This window comes from Cotesia typhae, unplaced genomic scaffold, assembly GCF_013202065.1.
Source record: "Cotesia typhae breed Kobodo isofemale line unplaced genomic scaffold, CoteBio_Ctyphae contig_26, whole genome shotgun sequence".
Lineage (NCBI taxonomy): Eukaryota > Metazoa > Arthropoda > Insecta > Hymenoptera > Braconidae > Cotesia > Cotesia typhae.
Genome location: NW_027423732.1, coordinates 781,067 through 802,828, shown reverse-complemented (window position 1 = coordinate 802,828; position 21,762 = coordinate 781,067). Strand labels below are relative to the sequence as shown.

At 29.1% G+C, this 21,762-nt stretch overlaps 2 protein-coding genes across 9 annotated transcripts in view; one reads left to right on the top strand and one right to left on the bottom strand.

The window, feature by feature from the left end:
- Positions 1 to 21,762, bottom strand: part of Msi (RNA-binding protein musashi) — a 42,141-nt gene that overhangs the window by 2,907 nt on the left and 17,472 nt on the right. Inside the window, exon 1 of one of the 8 annotated variants that reach the window (XM_074239923.1) lies at positions 8,220 to 8,429. The exons of 6 other annotated variants lie outside the window; for them this stretch is intronic. The gene's annotated coding sequence lies outside the window, so the exon portion shown is untranslated. Of the gene's footprint in view, positions 1 to 5,722; positions 5,753 to 8,219; positions 8,430 to 21,762 lie in introns of those variants that run through there. One more of the 8 variants, XM_074239921.1, reaches the window with a different exon arrangement.
- LOC141525449 (uncharacterized) lies at positions 104 to 21,635 on the top strand. Its single transcript, XM_074239961.1, has 3 exons — positions 104 to 144; positions 221 to 302; positions 17,534 to 21,635. Exons 1-3 carry the CDS (start codon positions 104 to 106, stop codon positions 17,702 to 17,704), a joined length of 294 nt encoding a protein of 97 aa, XP_074096062.1. The 3' UTR covers positions 17,705 to 21,635.

The window sequence follows — 21,762 nt, the reverse complement described above, 5'->3', positions numbered from 1 at the left end:
AATCCAAATCGACATTAATCTAACCTAAAGGAAATTTTTAATTTATTTTCAGGTCTGGCCATTAATTGGTGTACAATTTGGTGTCCTCGGTGGAGTTGCCTACATGATCTACCACAGAATGTTTCTTACTACTATTGACGTTCAGTAAGTACTCAAAAATATTATTAGAATAACAATTACAGCAATAATAATAACAGATAGTTAATTAATAACATTACAGGTTAAGTCAAAAAATTAATCAACGTTTTGAAGTATCATCTAAGCCAGGATTCATTGATTTAAGAAATCCCCGACTTTTAAAGGTAAAATTCTATATAAATTATTCTTATACAGTCAAAACCGTTTATAACAACAAATTGCTCATAACGACCATGGTTGAACCATCTTAAAGAAGAAAAACATCGTTTATAACGTCTAAGACATGCTTTTGCACTTGTAATTGTGTCTCTGTATTTGTTTTTCAGTAATTCTCGTTTAAGCACCAGAGGTTCAATAATATACCAATCAGTGGAGCTATTTTACAAGAAAAAGCCAATGATTTTGCCCGTAAATTAGGAAAAGACAATTTTAAATGTACTTCTTCTTGGATAGAACGTTTCCGACTTGGTTATAACATAGTTAGTGGAAAAATTAGTGGCCAAGCGGCTGATGTACCAACTGGGACCAGAGAAGAGTCGTTGTCAAAAAAGTCGCCTGTTTTTTTGTAAAAATTATAAATCAGAAAATTTTTTAAAAATGCCTTCGATAATGATTGGGATAATCAATTGAAAGCTCAAAAAAGATAAATTCTTCTTGTGGTGGACAACTGTCCTGTTTAAAATCTACAATTTATTAAGCTAGTATTCTTACCGCCTAACGTGACTTTTTTCCTGCAACCTATGGACCAAGGAATTATAAAATCCCTCAAAATGCACTATAGAAAATTGCTAGTGATGCACTTACTACAAAACATTGAAAAAAAAATAAAAGAAAAAAATGATTTGACGATTCTGGATGCGATGTTTAATAAATAGTTGTAATGTATTTTTCAATGTAATAAGAACGTTTTTGATTATTAGTAATAGATATTGGTCATAACGACCATAATTCATCGCTTCAATGTCGTTATAAACGGGTTTTCACTGTAATTACTTTTAAAAATCACCAACTAAATTTTAGGATTAATTTTCTAACAAATTACCTTTAAAAAAAATTTCACCGAGTTTTTATGAATTTTTTAAAATTATAAATTGTCAGCTGATCATTGAAAACTTGTGATATAAAAACTAACGATTTAATGTAACTAATCGTTGGAATCTTGATTTTTAGGCTACACTGAGAGAAAAATCTGGTTCTCTGAACTAGCAAAATCTAGTTAAATAGCATCGCCACTATTTAATAAAAGTTCCTATATCTAAAATAATAAATTATATTGAACCCCAATAGATAGTTACTTAAATTATCTTTAGTTAAATATGGGCTTAATAGTAATCTTTATTAACTTTAACTCAGAAAACAGAAAAAATAATTCTTGCAGCCCGGACCGGGAATCGAACCCGGATCTTTTGGTTGCGCACCAAGGGCTTGGACAGTTAAGCTATCTGAGCCGTCGTCCGTAACAACCTTTCAGTCACCTAATTATTTTTTGTTTAACACGATAGAAAAATATTTATTTAAATACAGTCCATGTAACTATTTATCAATAGTTACTTAAACTAATTCATAGTTCGAGTAACTACAAAAAAAAAGAACGCTTAGTAATATTTTAATAATACTAAATTAATAAAATATTATTATCCCTAAAAAATGTAAGGTATCTTTTAAATTCCGTATGATTACCCTACAAATCAATAATCACAAAGTCCTGAGCTAAATCATCAAGATTCATTTTTTCCATGAACTTGTCTATAATTATCAAAGAAATGAACCCGAAGAAAATAAGAAATAGGAAGAACAAGAAGCAAGTCGTGCTTTTACAGTAAAATATTTAGTGTAGTACGTTTTAGGGTGAGAGAGCGCACAGCTGGTGGATCAATACACCCTTCTCGCCCTCCAATACTCCCTCACCCGCAAGCTCACCAGTTTCCATCTCTGTCTGGATTAGTGTCAGTGGGGGGTTGTCGCGTACCGTTTTCACCCTCCGTACCAACCCGGGGAGCTCCTAGTTAACCTACCAGTGGCGCTCCCTTTCCGTTGCCAGGACGTCAGTAGCTGGTGCTTTAGCTACCTCAATGTGTGAGTTAGAACAGGGTGGGAGGAACAGAGGGTAAGCAGGGGTACCGTCGCCACTGAGCGACGCAGTGCCGTCGGGACGCTCAAACTAGCAACGTTAGACAATCGCGGAGTAGAATTCAATCTATATGCTCGGTTAGTTATCCTCACCAAAATCCTCCAAAATTGTTTACTTGTTAACAAATATTCATTTTATCAATTTAACCAATTTAACCAAACATCTGTGATGGCGTCCGGAATATTGTCCTGTCACAGCAGTACGCATTTAACAAGTTACTGGTGTGATGGGACATTGTCCTGGATCCATCGCTAATCATCTGCTTCAATCGTCCAACATCAAGAGGAGTGCTTCCAGTGTTTTATATTCTTTATACTGTAATTTATTATTAAATAGATTTTAAGAGTATGAATGTATGATCAACTGTATTAATATTTATGTATGTTAGAATTTCGGAAACACCCCAATTTTTTTTCCGAATTCTAATTAAATGGATTTAATAGTGAGAGAATGAAGATATTTCATTTTGTGCTTTAGTTATTTTTTTCAATCGATATCTCTTGGGTGTGCCTCTTCATTAATTATTTAAAATTGTGAAGATGTCGATTAGTGGATTTAAAAAGTGATATTTATTTATTTATAAAGATAAAGATTAATTGATTGGTGGATAAACGGGCGAGGCTCCTGATTCCTGTTGGAGGATTCTAAAAGGGGTTGTAACCCCGAGAGAGAAAGAGTAGCTTGTCGATGCAAGGGTGTGGAAGAACAGCGTTTGTTCAGGGCACCGACCCAAGGTGGCGCCACAGATTTAAATAAAATAAAGAGACTATTTTGTTGTAAATATTAACAAGGAATATTTTACGTGAGAGACTTTATGTGTGTATTAGAAATAAATGTCTTTGTAGAGTAGATTTATGAATAAATAAAAATGTAAATTGATATATAGTTGTGTAGAATATTTTTTTTTTTTTTTTAAGTATTTAACGCACTTAGTTTTTTTGTCACACTGAAATTCGTGGTAGACTTTTTAATGTGTAGAGTAATTTATAGATTTTTCATGCAAATACACGTGCTTTATGTTTTAAGTAGAATTATTTCGTTTTTGTCCGGCGGATTTTAGGGAATTTAATTTTAAACAATTCTCCCTTCTATCTTTATCACGCGGCTGTCCGATCAATACAAGGGGCTCCAATTAATCTACGGGGGTTCCACCCTCATAGACAGATGGCCGGAAAACACAACAGCATGCCCTCCTAACCCCCATCTCTCGCCCACGCCAATTATTTATAACAACAAAGATTCTTTTTAATTATAAGCTCTATTATTCCGGAAATTTTCTTTGTTCGCAACTATTCAACCCCTAAAACTGTTCAATCGATCCCGGAGAAGAAGGTGCTGCTGGAAGATCGGTAAAGAAGCGATCCGGGGCAAGATAATTAAAAAACTGTTTTATCGTATTCAACGCGGACTACTTTATCGACGCTCAATAAACGAAACAGCGATACAAAATAATGATTAATCCCTGATAGCCACCTTACCTATAACTTACTGTCAATCTACGTCCGCAATTTGAAGCAAACTTGACGGAAAGAGTTGGCAAAGCGAGCGATTACCTATTAGTTACCTATAACTTACTTTGCAAATAGACGTCAAAACTTGCTGTACAAGTATTTCAGTCAAATTGTAGTAAAGTTGAAAGGAAATTTAACTACAAGTTTGATTGTTAACTTGTATTCAAATTGCAGCCGTAGATTTCCGTCAATTTGCTTACAACTGTTGTTGAAAGAAGAATTACCGCCAACTTGATGTATAAATTAACCGTAACTGCTGGAAGTCAACACTTACTGAGAAAGCGCTGGCTATCAGGGAATTATTATTTTGATATCAATTAAGTTAAAAAAAAAAAAAAAAAAAAAAAAAAATGTTTTGACCAAGGATCGAACCCGCGCGGATTTATTGACATGCTTAAGCTTACCCGCTAGGCTGTAAGAAAGAAAATTTATCACGGATTCTTTGTAATTCATATAGGGTAGAATTGTCTTGTGTGATTACGGCCATTTATCGTCCGAATGAATTTATATTAATAAACCATTACAAACTCAATTTGTTTTAATATAAATTTTTTAAAACTCAACTAAAATATAATTAGATTATAATTTTTTATAAATTAATTCAAATGGAAATTTTAGAAATTTATTAGTGAGTAGGGCTAGAAAGGTCGCGATTTTTTTCTTTATTCAAATTTGAGGTTAAATATAAAAATTTAAATAATTTTGAGCTCTAATAAAATTTTTCGTCATTGTGGAAAATTTTTAGGGGATTTAATACAATTTTTAGATAAAAAATTAATTTTATCGATTTAAATTAACATTTTTTAGTGAAAAATTTTAAACCGGACTTTTCGATAGATTTTAGAAATTTATTTTTTTTATTGAGTTATTTTGATACTGAGTTAACTTTAATTTTAATATATATGTTTGCTAGTAAATCTTAAAGCTTCGGAGAAATTTTTACTGAATAATATGCAAGATATTTAATAAAAAATTCGGGATTTTTAGGCTAACCTCATTTAAAGCATGCAAAACTTTCCGACTACCCAAAAAATCTATATTATTAAAAGAATAAAAAAAATTGTTTTTGGAACAGTAACATGATAAAATCTTGTGAAATATTAACATTTTTAAAGATATAAGCTCTTCTCGATGTTACTCTCATCGAGACCTTTCGTTTGAGTACCCACATCAATTTTTCATATATTTTATATATTTATATATATTATATATATGTATATATGAAAAATATATAAAAAATGTATGTGGGTACTCAAATGAAAGCTCTTGATGAGTGTAACGTCAGGATGAGCTTATATTTTAAAAAAAGTCAATATTTAAAAAAGTACAGTGCAATTTAACAAAATTCATTATTTAATAAATCAAAATTTTATAATTTTATCTGTTATTAAAAAAATATAATTTTTTAAATAAATTAACAACGAAAAGTAGAAATTTAAAATTTTTTTCTCGAGAAATATTAATTCATAATTTTTTTTGGTCCATACCTTAAAAAAATTTTTTTTGTGTTCAATTTGATGAAAAATTTTTTATTCTGTATTCACTCTAAACATATTTGAATTTTTTTATTCATTTAAAAGAATAAAAGAGCTAATAAATAATATTTTAATTTAATAATTGTTGATTAAAAATTTTTCTAAGAATTTATGATCGTTATTTAATAAATTAAATTAATTCACTACTAATTTAATATAATTAAGTTGATATTTGTATGCCGTAACAAAATTGGGTCCCATACAAAAGCATTGACTGATCAATACTCAGTGAAGAACAAATATAGTCAAATAGACTCGGGAATTCTCTAAACATGGAATCTGATCGTAAATTTCTCGGTTTGCGGTAACAGGGTAACAATTTCTGATTAGATCCTAAATAATTGTTACAATATTAAACAGCTTTCTATTTATATTGTTATTATTAATTAAAACTACTATATACCTACTTAGATAATTCTATTGAATATACAGGTTCTATAATAATAATAATAATAATTATTATTTATTATCTAATTATTAATAAACTCTTTGTCAGTACTCTAAAATTGATAAAACATTTATTTTAGATATTCTTCTTTAAAAAAACCAAAGTCATGCCAACTTTAATTACTTAATTGATTTTTTTCTCGCTAGTAATTCTTGCCTGAATTGTTGTCGCTTGAAAAGACTCCATAACAATAATAATAATAATAACAACGATGTACGTAGCTCCCTTGGGTGTCAGCCATTTTCAGAGGTATCTTCCCAAATCACAACCTGCAAAATCTTATATCTTATCACTAATCTCATAGACATCATAGAAATTTATGTTATTATGGTATTTAATTAATGTCTGATTATGTAGATGTATATGTACATGTACATATACATATATGTATATTTATAGAGCTTGAAACGGGCATTCAACGTTTCTGGGTATATAGTAGAGACGTTGAATATTAATACTGAGCAGACTGCTCGAGGGTGAATTTTGACGTGAATAATATGACCGTAGTACGTAAAGTTTTAGTAGTGCTTTTGTTCTTCGAGTAATTTAAGCAAAATATTTATAAAATATTTCTACGTAAACACTTTAATTAATAATATTTCATTAATAGTAAAAAAAATCATCAAATATTGACCGAGTAGTATGAAATAGAAAACAGAAATTTTATTTCATACTTGAAATAAAAATTTGAGCAGAGATATACGGAATTTTGATAAAAAAAACAATATGATATTTAATAAAATGAGTTTTTAAAATAAAATTTAGTATAATTAGAAAGTTCAAGAACTTAATGATAGTCCAGATAAGTTTTAAATCAAAAATGATTTTTTAAATTTGAATTTTGGCTGGAGAGTGACGTAGTTCTGAATCCGGTGCGCAACGCCATCTTACAGAGATTTTAAAAAAACTTTCAAAAAACCGGGAAAGTTTAAATGTTTAATTTAATTTAATAAGTGTTTAAAATTTTTAATTTATTTTAGATTATCTATAAATTTGTTCCGTCACAATTATCCATTAAATTATTTTTAATTGATCCTGTGATAGCTCTATTATTTTTAAAATTTATTTCAAAAATACCCAAACTAAGTGTGCGATTATTCAAAAAATTATTAAGCCAGTTTTTTTTATTTATAATCCTTAATTCTCGGCAGTCACAACACTGCAGGTTGTGAGTTTTTAATTATACTTCGAATTGAATTGAATAATTACATTTAAGAGTTGCTTTTTTCAGTCTTTTTGGGCAAAAAAACAGCCTGGATATTGGGTAAGACACCTTGAGCGATGGTAACTCCAGAAAGAAGTTTGTTCAACTCTTCGTCGTTACGGATGGCCAACTGAAGATGACGTGGGATGATTCTAGTCTTTTTGTTGTCACGAGCGGCGTTACCAGCCAACTTCCAAAATTTCCGCAGAAATATACGGAATTTTTATGATAAAAAAAAAAGGTAGTGATAAAATTGTGAAAATTATTATAACTTAACCTTGTCTTTGGTACGTTAATAAATTTATATTAAATCAATAACTTTATAATTAATAAGTATTTGAAAAAATAATAAAATATCAAAGATTAATTATTAAAAATTAAAGCTACTAAAATGATGTTAATAATTAAAATAATCTAATGTACCGAATATTAGTCAGCTTTTTGGGGATTAATTTAAATATCATTGAATCGTACTGTTATTAAATATTTTTTCCCAAAATTATAAACTACTATTTATTTAATCAGATAAATATAATATTTAATAAACGATTTGTTTAATTACTAAAAAACTTATATAGATTTAAAGATTTAAAAAAACAAACGTACTATTGTAGATTTAAAATAAAAGTTATTTATAAGTTTTGTAAGGATAATACTACTGGTCAGTATTTAGTAAGTAATGGTGAATATTCTGAGCTATCGGCTGTAACGTTAATTATTACAAATATATTTTTATTTTTCTGTGTTTAGTAAGCAAAAGTATTGTAGTTTGTAAGTTAAAACTACAAAAGAACAACACTTATTTCAGCTAAGCTCCAATAATTTACAAACAATGTTAATTTTTATCTAAACTGGTCAATATTCGGAACCTACAACTAATTTTAAATAAAATCAATACTCCCTTTTAAATTGACTACTAATGGTTCTATCAATTCCTATTTCGACAATACTAACATTTTAATTTATTCCTTTTGTAAATATAAAACAACCGGATCGTGAATCAAGTACAGTCTAATAAAATAATCATCTAAATTTTCTCTGATGGTAATAATCTACATAAATAAATGCTCTACAGGTTGTAATATCCAACAATTCCCATTTAGATCAATAAATATATTTATTTATTCATTACTCGATTTAAATAATAAATTCAACCAAGGGGATTTAAATTTTTCTACTGATTTAATAATAATCAATAGTCATGCCAATAAAATTCTTCTTTATTATTATTTTTATTCTTTTTTGGGATTACCTGATGAATTAAACGCGAAACTTTCAAAGAGTTGAAGCTCTTCCTGAATTTCACCCAATGATGGTCGTCTTGCATCCTTGAAAATACCGTATATATTTATTTATTAATATATTTATATATTTTATTTAATTTCGAGGGAAATCAGTGTGTAATTGTAAATAATTAATTAACAACTAATGCTGCGCGGTTTAATTAAATCAAAAAGTAATTATTATCTCCCGTTGAAAGCTGGAGGCCTGTAAAATCAAGGTTTATATAAATTAATGCCTTCTCCCTTTGCGGACAAATCAAACAACATCAAACCGGAGTGAGTTACTCATTTTACTCAACTTTCAATTTATAAATTATCCAATTAATTCATTTATTATTATGTTATACTGCTATGGTGCTTTTAATTAGAATTCACACTCAACATTCTACTGGGTGATACTGCAATACAAAAATAGAAAAAAAAAAAAGATTTATTACCCAAACTATAGAATTTGTTTTTATAAATTTTATATTTGCAAAAATTACAAAGAATTTTTTTTATTTTAAAAAATGATGGAATACCTTGTAACTTGCGTTAGCTTTACAATTGCTGGTGAAACTAACTAACTACATAAAACCTATATCGTCTTCTTAAACAAAAGTTTTATCAAAATAACTACAGAATTTAAACGGAATCTTTTAAAGTAACTACACTGAATTATTTATCCATTTAAACTATTTTTTAACATTAATTATACTAATTCAAATATTATTTTAACTGAAAAAAAAATTATTTTAATAACTATTAAACTTATCAACCTTCAAATTCTCGCATAATACACTAGTCACAAAAATTCAGGGATGTAAAAAAAATTCGAAATTTTTGGGTGATTTTCAACGAGCTGTAACTCCGAGGAAAATTATCGTACAGCAAAAAAAAAAAAAGCAAATTGTAGCTCCAAGTGTCTAGTTTTCAGATATGACCCTGAAAATTTTTTATCATGTTCAAGTCTACGGGCTTCAAAAAAATTTTTTTCATTGTTTCGCTGAAAAGCTCTTTTAGAAAATTTAATGCCCTTCAATTTGACGTAATCAAAAAGCCTGTATGATGATTTGCCGCGGAGTTATCGTCAGTCAAAGCAAAAAAGTACTTTTTCACTTTGACAATCAATAACTCTGGAAATAATGATCGTATAGGAAATCCAAGGACGGTTTTGAAAACTACACGATATTCTCTATAAGATACCGTGAATAGCTTTTGTCAAAAAAATTTTTTTTCAATTGAAAACTTTAACTGAAAAAACGACAAAAATTCGCATAATTAAGGATATTTGGATAACTTGGTATAACTTTGGATAAAATGGATGAACAAAGGATATCGTCCGTAAATTTTCAACCTCCAAGTGTCCCCTAAAACCCCTGAAAAATTCAAAGCGCTGGGATTTTTTTTTCATAGTTCCTCGATGCTTCAAATTCTTTGTTTTTGCAAAAATCACCATTGTGAGCAATTTTTCGATTTTTTTTTCATTTTTTCAATGAAAAAAAATTTTTTTCTCAAAAATCATTATTTTTTCAATCAAAAAGATTAATTTTTCAAGAAATTTGAAAAAAAAAAAAAAAAAAAATTTTAAATTTTTTTTTGATTTCTCCAAAAATTATATTTTTATAAATTACAAGGTATTGCCAAATTAAATTACAAAGCATTGCAGTATCACGGGCGATATATATTTAGATACATTACATATTCTACGTGTCAATCGATGAACAAGAATAAAAAAAAAGTATGAATGAACAATACTTAAATAAAATAAAAGAATCTCAGTGTATGTAGTAAAAGAACAAAAATAGTACAATCGCGACGTGTCTACTGAATAAATGCTGACCACGTACTCTCTTTTACACACTACGTGCTCTATTAAAGATTTTATTAAGGATTAAGGAACGAAAATTCAGCTACTAAACGATTTACACCAAAATTACCAATCAATAGACACTTTTAATCACCAAAATTACAAATTCTAATTAACTACAGTCGAACACAATGTTTTTTTGTCGTACAACTATATCAATCTTTCGATTTAGTAATTTTAAAAAATAAAATAACTAAAGCATAGTTTAAAAATGTAAAAATAATGCAAAAATTTAATTCCACGAAATTGACCGAGAAGCTTTAATTTTTTTTAATTAGATCGATTAATAAGAGATTATTTGATAAGTTTTCAGATGGAGCTTACAGGAATTTAATAAATTATATTGAACCCCAATAGATAGTTACTTAAACTATTTTTAGTTAAATATGAGCTTAATAGTAATCTTTATAAACTTTAACTCAGAAAACAGAAAAAATAATTCTTGCAGCCCGGACCGGGAATCGAACCCAGATCTTTTGGTTGCGCACCAAGGGCTCGGACAGTTAAGCTATCTGAGCCGTCGTCCGTAACAACCTTTCAGTCACCTAATTATTTTTTGTTTAACACGATAGAAAAATATTTATTTAAATACAGTCCATGTAACTATTTATCAATAGTTACTTAAACTAATGCATAGTTCAAGTAACTACAAAAAAAAAACGTTTAGTAATATTTTAATAATGACCTTAAGGGGTAAAATCTCAAATAAATTAATCATATGGTTGATAAAGCCTTGAAAAAACAAATTTTGAAAATTTAGTTCTTAAAATTTCTATAAGATGGCGTTGCGCGCCGGAAAAGATAATACGTCAATTTCCCGCCAAAATTCAAATTAAAGAAATACATAATTCTGCTATCTACTTTTAAAACTGAGTCAGAAAATAGCAAAATTTTTCAAAAGTTAAGGACAATTATAGCTTTCTATTAAATAAATTACATAATAAATAAATTAACCTTACGAATAAAAAGAGCAAGATAAAAATGTCAACAAGGTTTGTACACATTTGTATAACTACCCTTAAAATTGTCAACGAACGATTAATTGTTATGATAAGCTAACACGATATTATGTCACACGTTTAAAACCGTGCTACGGTCACTAACCGCCGTAACTAATTACCGCCGTTACTAACACGATCTTAATAATTATAAAAAAAAATAATAGCACTGAAAAAAAGGAAAAATAAAAGCAGAGACTGACTCGATTGCGGAAATTCAGTAAACAGTAAACGTCAAACAGTTCGAATGAAGTTTGCTGTGAAATAAGTTTGAGAACCACCTGACGTAGAGCCAGAAGGGGAGGAAGTGTCTCATCCCATACCACTTTAAACAGTTTCATCCCTTTCTAGCATTCTGTGTAATTGTATGACTATAGAAGCTTCTACCTCTACTCGGTTAAATGTATTCAACATTCAACCTCTTGTTCTCGTTCTTCTTGCTCAATATTATCTACCTACCACTAGCTCACTAATACAGACACTTTGAATATACAACTGGAGACTACGAGTCAGCAACCTTTCTTCAATTTACATATTATTTTTCTTGTTCCATTCGCTTCTATTCCTCTCAGCCAATCCATCAGACCATCAGACCGGATTATCCAATATCAATTAAACTCGGACTATTTTTTAAGCGGTAATCTGCAGAATTTAGGGTAAAGCTTCCAAATATTGACCAGTTTAGATAAAATTAACATTGTAAATTATTGGAGCTTAGCTGAAACAAGTGTTGTTCTTTTATAGTTTTAACTTACAAACTACAATACTTTTGCTTACTAAACACAGAAAAATAAAAATATAATTGTAATAATTAACGTTACAGCTGATAGCTCAGAATATTCACCATTACTTACTAAATACTGACCAGTAGTATTATCCTTACAAAACTTATAAATAACTTTTATTTTAAATCTACAATAGTACGTTTGTTTTTTTAAATCTTTAAATCTATATAAGTTTTTTAGTAATTAAACAAATCGTTTATTAAATATTATATTTATCTGATTAAATAAATAGTAGTTTATAATTTTGGGAAAAGATATTTAATAACAGTACGATTCAATGATATTTAAATTAATCCCCAAAAAGCTGACTAATATTCGGTACATTAGATTATTTTAATTATTAACATCATTTTAGTAGCTTTAATTTTTAATAATTAATCTTTGATATTTTATTATTTTTTCAAATACTTATTAATTATAAAGTTATTGATTTAATATAAATTTATTAACGTACCAAAGACAAGGTTAAGTTATAATAATTTTCACAATTTTATCAGTACCTTTTTTTTTTATCATAAAAATTCCGTATATTTCTGCGGAAATTTTTATTTCAAACATAATTAAAAACTCACAACCTGCAGTGTTGTGACTGCCGAGAATTAAGGATTATAAATAAAAAAAACTGGCTTAATAATTTTTTGAATAATCGCACACTTAGTTTGGGTACTTTTGAAATAAATTTTAAAAATAATAGAGCTATCATAGGATCAATTAAAAATAATTTAATGGATAATTGTGACGGAACAAATTTATAGATAATCTAAAATAAATTAAAAATTTTAAACTCTTATTAAATTAAATTAAACATTTAAACTTTCCCGGTTTTTTGAAAGTTTCTTTAAAATCTCTGTAAGATGGCGTTGCGCACCGGATTCAGAACTACGTCACTCTCCCGCCAAAATTCAAATTTAAAAAATCATTTTTGATTTAAAACTTATCTGGACTATCATTAAGTTCTTGAACTTTCTAATTATACTAAATTTTATTGAAAAAACTTATTTTCTCCTAAATTTGCCAAAAATCAAATTTTTAATGTATAGAGGATCTAAAATAAATTAAAAATTCTAAATACTTATTAAATTAAATTAAACAAAAATTCCGTATATTTCTCCGCAAATCCAAGTATAATTAAAAATCCAAATCCTTATTTTTTATTTTTTGCAACCTGGTCAATATTTGATTTTTCTACCTATGAATAGAACATGGAAATATTAGAGTGTACTTTAAATCCAAAGGGAGCAAGGGAGCAAGCACAAGCATGCTTGATGACTAGCAACAAAGCCGCCGAATAATCGCAATTCCAGGACCAAATACAGATATGGCAAGCATGGCATGTTATTAATCCCTATTGGAGTTTACATTTGGGTTAGGCATCTGGAGAAATTCGCTAAAATTCAACGTTCAATTATAATAATTGAAACACTTGTTCTAAAGTTTTAATTAACCGGTAATGGAAAAAACAAAGAGAAACTTTTTGAGGAATTGAAGATAAGTAGTTATTTAAAGCACGAACTTTGAATAATAATAATATATTTATAGAATGACGTAATGATAGAATGAGTGAATTACGGCCCTGGAAAACAGGGGGATGCAATTCGGGGGGTGTCTGTTGTTAGGTGGAGCCATCTGTGGCAGTTCGCGGGAACTTTGTCTTAAAAATGATCCCCCCCGGATCAATACTCACCACGAGCTTCGCAGCAGACTATGCTGAGCCACGGGGATCTGTTCTCTCACTTCGACCCTTTCTTTTCCTTTTTTTTTCCCCTATTTCGCTCATTTTTTTTGCTTTATCTTTTTTTGCTATCTCCTATTTTCCGTCTGCGTAGAACCGAAGCTCCTTCAAAGTTAACAGGAAACTCTCGCCCTTGTGTACTACAAAAATCGATAGGATATTCGCCCTCGAGTATACTGTATTGAGGAGGCACTACTTCCACGTAATGTCTGACTCATTAACTAACTTTAATGCTCAGCGCTTGCAAAATTTACTTATTATTTGTTATTATTGTTTTGTTAATTAATAAACTCGCTTTGAGTTAAAAAAAAAAAAAAAACGTTTTTACAATCAATATTATAAAACGACTATAACTTGTTAAATATTGAGTTTAGGGAGAAATTGTAAGAGACCAAAATTGTAGCTTAGGAAATTTCCTATCCAAAACACTCCTACTTTTTAGGTTTATCTTCAATATTTTAGGAGATATAGCCACTTATAGTGTTGACTTAATAAAAAATAAAAAATCATAATTTAGGAACTATAAAATTAGCTATAACTCCTAAAATATTGATTTTAGGAGAAAATAATAAGAATCAAGAATTGTAGCTTAGGAAATTTCATATCAAAAATATTTTCATACTATAGGTCTATTTTTAATATTTTAGGAGATATGCCTGCTTTAATTCCTAAAAAATAAAAACTCATAATTTCATGTCTAACTTTGGAAATATTAAATAAAAAAATAGTACCCTAGAAAATTTCTTATTAACGTAATTATCATCATTCCCAAAGAAACCTTTCTATCAGCAAAAAAAAAAAAAAAAGCAATGTGAAGACCCACGGGGCTGGATATGGAGGTCATAGTTTTAAGCTTGACTTTAAGTAAGACAATCCCTCAATTTTTCTATTTCTTTTTATCCATCTATATATAAATTTTTTCCGTGCCCAAGCTTTCGCTTGCGGGCTTTCCTTGTGTCGTCTTTCTTGTCCTGCGGCTTCTAATGACATAATTCAATTTCAAGTGTTTCGTGTTTCTCGACGCCCTGTGAGTTATTGTATTATCTTGCATACTGCACAACTTGCAAACTCTCAATATTATATTTATTCCTCAAAGCTTAAGAGTTAGCTCTAATAAATAAAATAAATAATAATATTTTTAAGGAGGTTTTTTTCGCCGTAAAAAAAAAAAAAAATGCAAAAATGATCGAAGAAAAATGTTAAAAACAATCAAAAAGGTTTTATTATAATAGAAATTTAGTATAATCCAGATATCACGCAGTATAATCCAGATATCACACATTATAATCCAGATTATAATGAGTATAATCCAGATTGTAATGAGTATAATCTAGATATCACACAGTATAATCTAGATTATAATGAGTATAATCCAGATTATAATGAGTATAATCCAGATATCACCCAGTATAATCTGGATTATATTAGCTACTATCTGAAATTTTTTTTCACCACAGATATTACTGAGTATAATCTAGGATGATATCCAGTGTTATCTTGTTCTTTTCGTGTACTTATTAATGAATTTATTGTTAACAAATTTTATGAATTTTTGTGGGTTTTTTATATTAATTTATTGACTACTACAGTTGTTGCGACTCAACTGGAGCGAAAGGATCTCCTTAAAAAACTAATCAATCTATTTGTAACAATAGACAATTACAAATGTATAAAAAAAAAAAAAAAATTGCAAGAGTGCTCTGCACTTTTAATAGTGCTAGAGTACAAAAGTACAGTGCAGAGAAAGGGAAGGGGGAGAAAAGCAGAGACAAGAATTTTAGTAAGCCGCTTACAGAGGGTTGAATGTTACCTAACGTCAGGAGCGTCAGTTTTAGCTGTACGTTGACGTCAAACTATGAAAAAAAAAAAAAAAAAATATCGGGCTTTTTTAAATAAAATTAAAAAGAGGAAAATTTCCAGGCCACCAACAAGTCTCTTTGAAGGTTTTATTATATTCAATACGGAATAATAATAATAACAATCGAAAAAGCTTTTTTCAACAACGCCATTACCCCACATTAATATTGATCCGATAATCGATTTGTTCTGCTGCGCAGAAAACTTGGAAAAGCTCTTGCTCTTGGGCTTTAAATGTACGAAAGTAAGTTTAGAGTTAAGTACCAAAAAAGAATGAAAATAAGGTTGCTGTAGGACTTAAATGGATCGATCAAATCGTCACATACTCTGTTTTATATCTGGACTGAAAAATGTGGTCCTTAAATAATACGATTTAATCTGACAAAATTCTGGAATCTTGATTTTTAAATAGAAAGCTTCGCGCTTAAAATGCAATTATTTTTAAAAATTGCATTTATAGTTTTCTTATAATTACTTTTAAAAATCACCAACTAAATTTTAGGATTATTTTCAACAAATTACCTTTGAAAAAAATTCCACCGAGTTTTTATGAATTTTTTAAAATTATAAAATTGTCAGCTGGTCATTTAAAACTTGTGATATGAAAACTAACGATTTAATGTAACTAATCGTTGGAGTCTTGATTTTTAGGCTACACTGAGAGAAAAATCTGGTTCTCTGAACTAGCAAAATCTAGTTAAATAGCATCGCCACTATTTAATAAAAGTTCTTATACCTAAAAAAATAAATTATATTGAACCCCAATAGATAGTTACTTAAACTATTTTTAGTTAAATATGGGCTTAATAGTAATCTTTATTAACTTTAACTCAGAAAACAGAAAAAATAATTCTTGCAGCCCGGACCGGGAATCGAACCCAGATCTTTTGGTTGCGCACCAAGGGCTCGGACAGTTAAGCTATCTGAGCCGTCATCCGTAACAACCTTTCAGTCACTTAATTATTTTTTGTTTAACACGATAGAAAAATATTTATTTAAATACAGTCCATGTAACTATTTATCAATAGTTACTTAAACTAATGCATGGTTCAAGTAACTACAAAAAAAACGTTTAGTAATATTTTAATAATGACCTTAAGAGGTAAAATTCCAAATAAATTGATCATATGGTTGATAAAGCCTTGAAAAAACAAATTTTGAAAATTTAGTTCTTAAAATTTCTGCAAGATGGCGTTGCGCACCGGAAAAGGTACTACGTCACTCTCCCGCCAAAATTCAAATTAAAAAAAACACTTTTTAGTTTATAACTAACTTTAACAAGTTATTTGTTATTTGCAAAATATTACCTGGAATTTTTAATGAATATTTTAAAGACTTCTTACTTTAAAAGATAATTTTTTGAACAAAATTAGTTGTAAATAGTTTAAAATGTATTATTAAAATTCCTTTTAATCAAGAAACTAAGTTACATATTAGTATTGTTAATATTATTTTGCAAAAAAAAAAGAAATTTATTTATTAGAGAAAAGGTTATAATTTATTTATTCACTTTTCTCTCTGGGTGATTTCATAGATATCTATTACATTTGTCATGACGTAATTTATGGCAAATTTAGATATTCTCCGAGTCTAATTAAGAAAATATCTTTAGTTAGAAAGCTTAGTAGTCGGCTATGAATCTTACAATTGTTAAAATTGGATATTTATAGTCACAAGACACTAAATAGATGTACTTGTACAAGATAATAAAGCTTGGAAGTACGATAGTGTTATAGAATTGTAATTTAACTTCGTATAATTTTGTTTTGGGTGATTTTTGAAGTTAACTTCCAAGATCAGCTTAATCGGTTAATTAGTTTATAAATTGAAGTTATTTAAATCTAAACAAATAGACTTTAGTAGGTACTTATTGAAATAATTTCCGAAGGCGATAATTTAATGAACTAACATAAATACCATTCAAAAGCTCGCTATTAATGTATATATATATATATATATATAATTTTCTTTCAAATAAATTTGAAATCTATTTCCATTTCGTCTGCCAAATAGTACTCTTATTTTATCTCACGTGTTTTAATTCTAAATTTATTTTTTTCAGCTGATTGGCTGCAACACCCCAGAGCCGGCGATTGATCTTGATAATCGGTATCGTTTGATGCGTCACGAGCAGATGCTGGATGCACAAGGAAATCCCACGGATAAATTTATTAAAGATTCAAGAGTTTATGCTTTTGAAGAATTCATTGAAATTCACAATCTTAACCAATAAACAATGTATTGTTTTGTAATCAGAATAATAAACATTGAAAAATAAATAAGAATAATAATAATAAAAAACTCCAGAAGATTTAACGAACCAAGAAGATAACACTCGTCCAACAAAGAGCTTCTTGTATGAAGAATAATTTTAAGCATACTTGAGCCTATCAATCCGATTAAATCCCAACATTTTAGCTTGTAAAAATCGGATTTAAATTAACATTGAAAGGTTCAATCAATATTTTGTTCTTTTAAAATTTCTTACTCCAGAAAATATTTTAAAATGAAATAAATTATAATTTGGTAATTCTTCTTTGCGGTAACTTATTTATCTTGGAGCTACGGAGGTAATTAGTTTCAAATGATCGAGTTGTTAAGATTGTAGGGACGCCCGATGTTGGTAAAAAACATCCACGCCGGACTATCGATTGTGTTTAATTTATTGGGATCGGAGCATCGATCATTTATTTAAAAACATCGGACACATTGATTGTTAATATTGATGGTAAGAATAAGCGTTTGAATTTGAATAAATTATAGCTGACGATCAAAAAGATAAGTCCAAATTAGAGGTCTTAATTTTGAATTATTATTGTTTTAAATAAATTATATCGCAGACATCGAAATTTGTTTTTTTTTTGTCAATAAATAAATTACTGTTATTAAAATATTTAACCAAAATTTTTTATTTCTGTTAGAGTTATTTATTTGTCAAAAAATTCACGCTCTTACTATTTGGTAGTAGAAAAAAAATTTTCATTAAATTAATAACTAAAATAATATATCTGATGTCAATAGTTGCGTTGTGGTATCACTTATTCTCAACAGCGCAGTTCGATCAGGGTTCGAGCCCAGTCTCGGGTTAAAGTTGCATTATTTTTTATTTGTAAGAAAATTAATATTCTCAAGCTAACATTAATATCTAAATTCTATTTATTCAATACCATTAATTAAAATAAAGTTTTTATCATTAAAAATTTTAAGATACTTTCTCGGTGAAACTTCTCGACAGATTTTGTTAATTTATTTTTTCACAGTTTACGAATAACGTTAATAAGGTTAATACTTCAATCAATATTTTATCTTTTAAAATTTCTTAATCCAGAAAATTTTTTTAAATTAAATAAATAGAATTAAGATATTAATATTAGCTTGAGAATATTAATTTTCTTAAGAAAAAAAAAATATTGCTAATTTTACCCGAGACTGGGCTCGAACCCTGATCGGTCCGCGCTGTTAAGAATTAGTGATACCACTTCACTGCTGATGATTCATTTAGTTCCTCTATGAAACTTTTAAAGCTTACATTAATATTGAAATTCTATTTCTTTAATATTATTAAGTAAAATAAAATATTTAATGTCAATCTTTAATTATTAATAACAGCTATCTATTATATTAAAAAAATTCTTCTCCAGAATTGGACAAAATCTAGCAGAAAATTAAATAAACAAAAAGTTTAATTTATAAAATTATGTAAAAAATTGTAAATATAAATAAAATAATACACTTTAATCAAGATACATCTTTTCTTTTATGAATGTCTTCTGTTATCGGACCAATCAGAAAACGAAGAAGATATAGAAAACATAGTTACTCCACAAATAAGAATAATCGATCTAAAACTAGACACCTGTTAAGGACGTCTCTTGGTAATCGAATATTCTTATCTCCGGTGTGAAATTCAATTGGTCCCTCTGCTCTTATTATTTCCATCCAATCGTTGGTTCGAGCCATTCCAGGGGTTCTCATATTAATGCATCGCTGTTTTATCATTTTAGAGGACAAAAGGTGGGAAACCCGATGATACAAAGATAACTAGTACCAGGTGTTTGATGCACTCTAAATGATTCCAACAGCTGGCCTACACCAAAAACTAACCAGACCGCCATGTTATGTATCTTTAGGGAACGAATAAGGATAAACTATTTCATTTTATATTGTGATATGTTGATACCGTTAGATTATGCAATGGGAAAGTACAGTAAAAGTCTACTTAACTCGTTTAAATCGCCATGGCTGCGCCCAACAGACAAGTAATGTGTCTTTAAACTAGGTCCAATAGTTCTCACAATATTTTATTATTTTTTCAATAACAAAAGGTTAATTATTTGCAGATCTAGATATTGTAAGTCTTGTGCCGCAATTTTTAGAAAATCGAAATTTTTGGTTTTTGTTATATTGCAGGATGTAAGCAGGATTGTGGGTAAAGTTCTTGGCCGATCTTTATGAAACTCAGTGGGGTTATTCTATGAATCAATACCAAGATACAGTTTGAATATGAGCTAAATCCGCCGGTTAGTTTACGAGTTATGGCTGTTTTAAATGTTCATTTCATTTTTGAATTGTTCGTTGACTTTTTATGATTTTTTTGTGACTAAAAATTAAATAAAATTCACCAATGAATTCTTAATTCAAAAATCTATCTTTTTATGTCAGATATGACCAAATAGCGCATTTAAAATAATTTTTGATTGTTTTTATAAGTAAAGATAAGAATTATTCCTAGTACGTGATTCGAGTGAAAGCAAGATGATGATTATCTCGCTATATATGTTCTCGTCTATTTCTAGAGTACTAGACTGTCCAGAATATATGTATAAGCACAAGTATCTTCGGGTATTCAACTCTTTTACACTTACGGTAAAAAGAAACAAAAATAAAATGACTGGCCTTTGAAATCTAAAAAGTATTGAGAATAATTAAAAAAAAAAAAAAATACAAGACACGTGCCGAAAAAAGTAATACGGAAGTTTGGGGGTTACAGGAGAGCCTTTGCAATAATTTGCAGCTGCTCGGGCCACCTGGCAGCAGGACACTTTTTTGATTGTTAACCATCGATGCTGCAGAATATTTTTATATATTAAATCTATGGACGGACTGGAATACTTTTTGAGAGTAATTTTTGTTTCGAGATTTAAACAATATCAACAAGGATAAAGAAAGGTGATATTGTTACTTGTTGCGGAATAGCGGGGGGGAAAAAAAATATTCTGTGAAGGTAAACGAATGCTTGGCCTTGGCTCGGCTTTCTGAAATCCACGGCCAACATTATGTTACACACATCTTTTATTTGCTCCCTTTTGACACTCCAGGGCCTGAGTAACGATTAATAAAAAATTTATTCGATAGAGATTTATATTAAAAATTAGTTGTTTTAAAATTAAAGCGCAAAATATATTTTAAAAATAATTTCGATAAAATAATAAAAATTCGAAATTTCTCAAAATAAAATTCAAGTTTAAAACAGCTATAACTCGTAAACTAACCGGCGGATTTAGCTCATATTCAAACTGTATCTGGGTATTGGTTCATAGAATAACCCCACTGAGTTTCATAAAAATCGGTCAAGAACTTTAGCCGCAATCCTGCTTACACCATTCTCTCCCCTAGAAATATTTGCTATTTTTGTTATTTCTCGCCATAAAATAAAAGTTTCTTAAAATTGCAAAGACCTAAAATATCTAGATCTCTTTATAAATGTACCAAGCTTCAGAAAGTTAATACATACTTCCCTGCAGGTAAGACAAAGGAAAAAATGGCGAAATATCTCACCGCGCCCAACGTGAAAGATCGGCGATCGTTTGTGGAGTAAAGAGGAAGAAGGAAAGAGGAAAAGTGAACAAGTGAGTGGGAGAACTGTCAGAGCGGTACCACGTGCATCGACCAACCGTGACGAGCACGATCTCTCTCGTTTTTGCTATTTTTTCAGTCTTTTTGTTGTTTAAAACTAAAAAGACGCGGAAGTCGCTCAAGATAAATAATACAATTGGTTGTGAACCGCGAGAAAATTTTCCGAGAGGTTTCACATCGCTCTACTTTGTCTTTCTTTAAAATTATTCCTAGTTTATTTATTATATTTTCCATTACTTTCACTGCAGCCACATCAATGTTCATTCAAAGTTTTAATAATTTATGAGAATATAAATAGAGTCTTGGGATTTTATTATTTTTCAACCGATCAATACCTTATATTGTTATTGAAACTAATTACAAAGACCGTCTGAGGTGAATGACTCGCGATCTAGTCAAACAACTATATATTGTGTACTACGCACTCCCAACCGG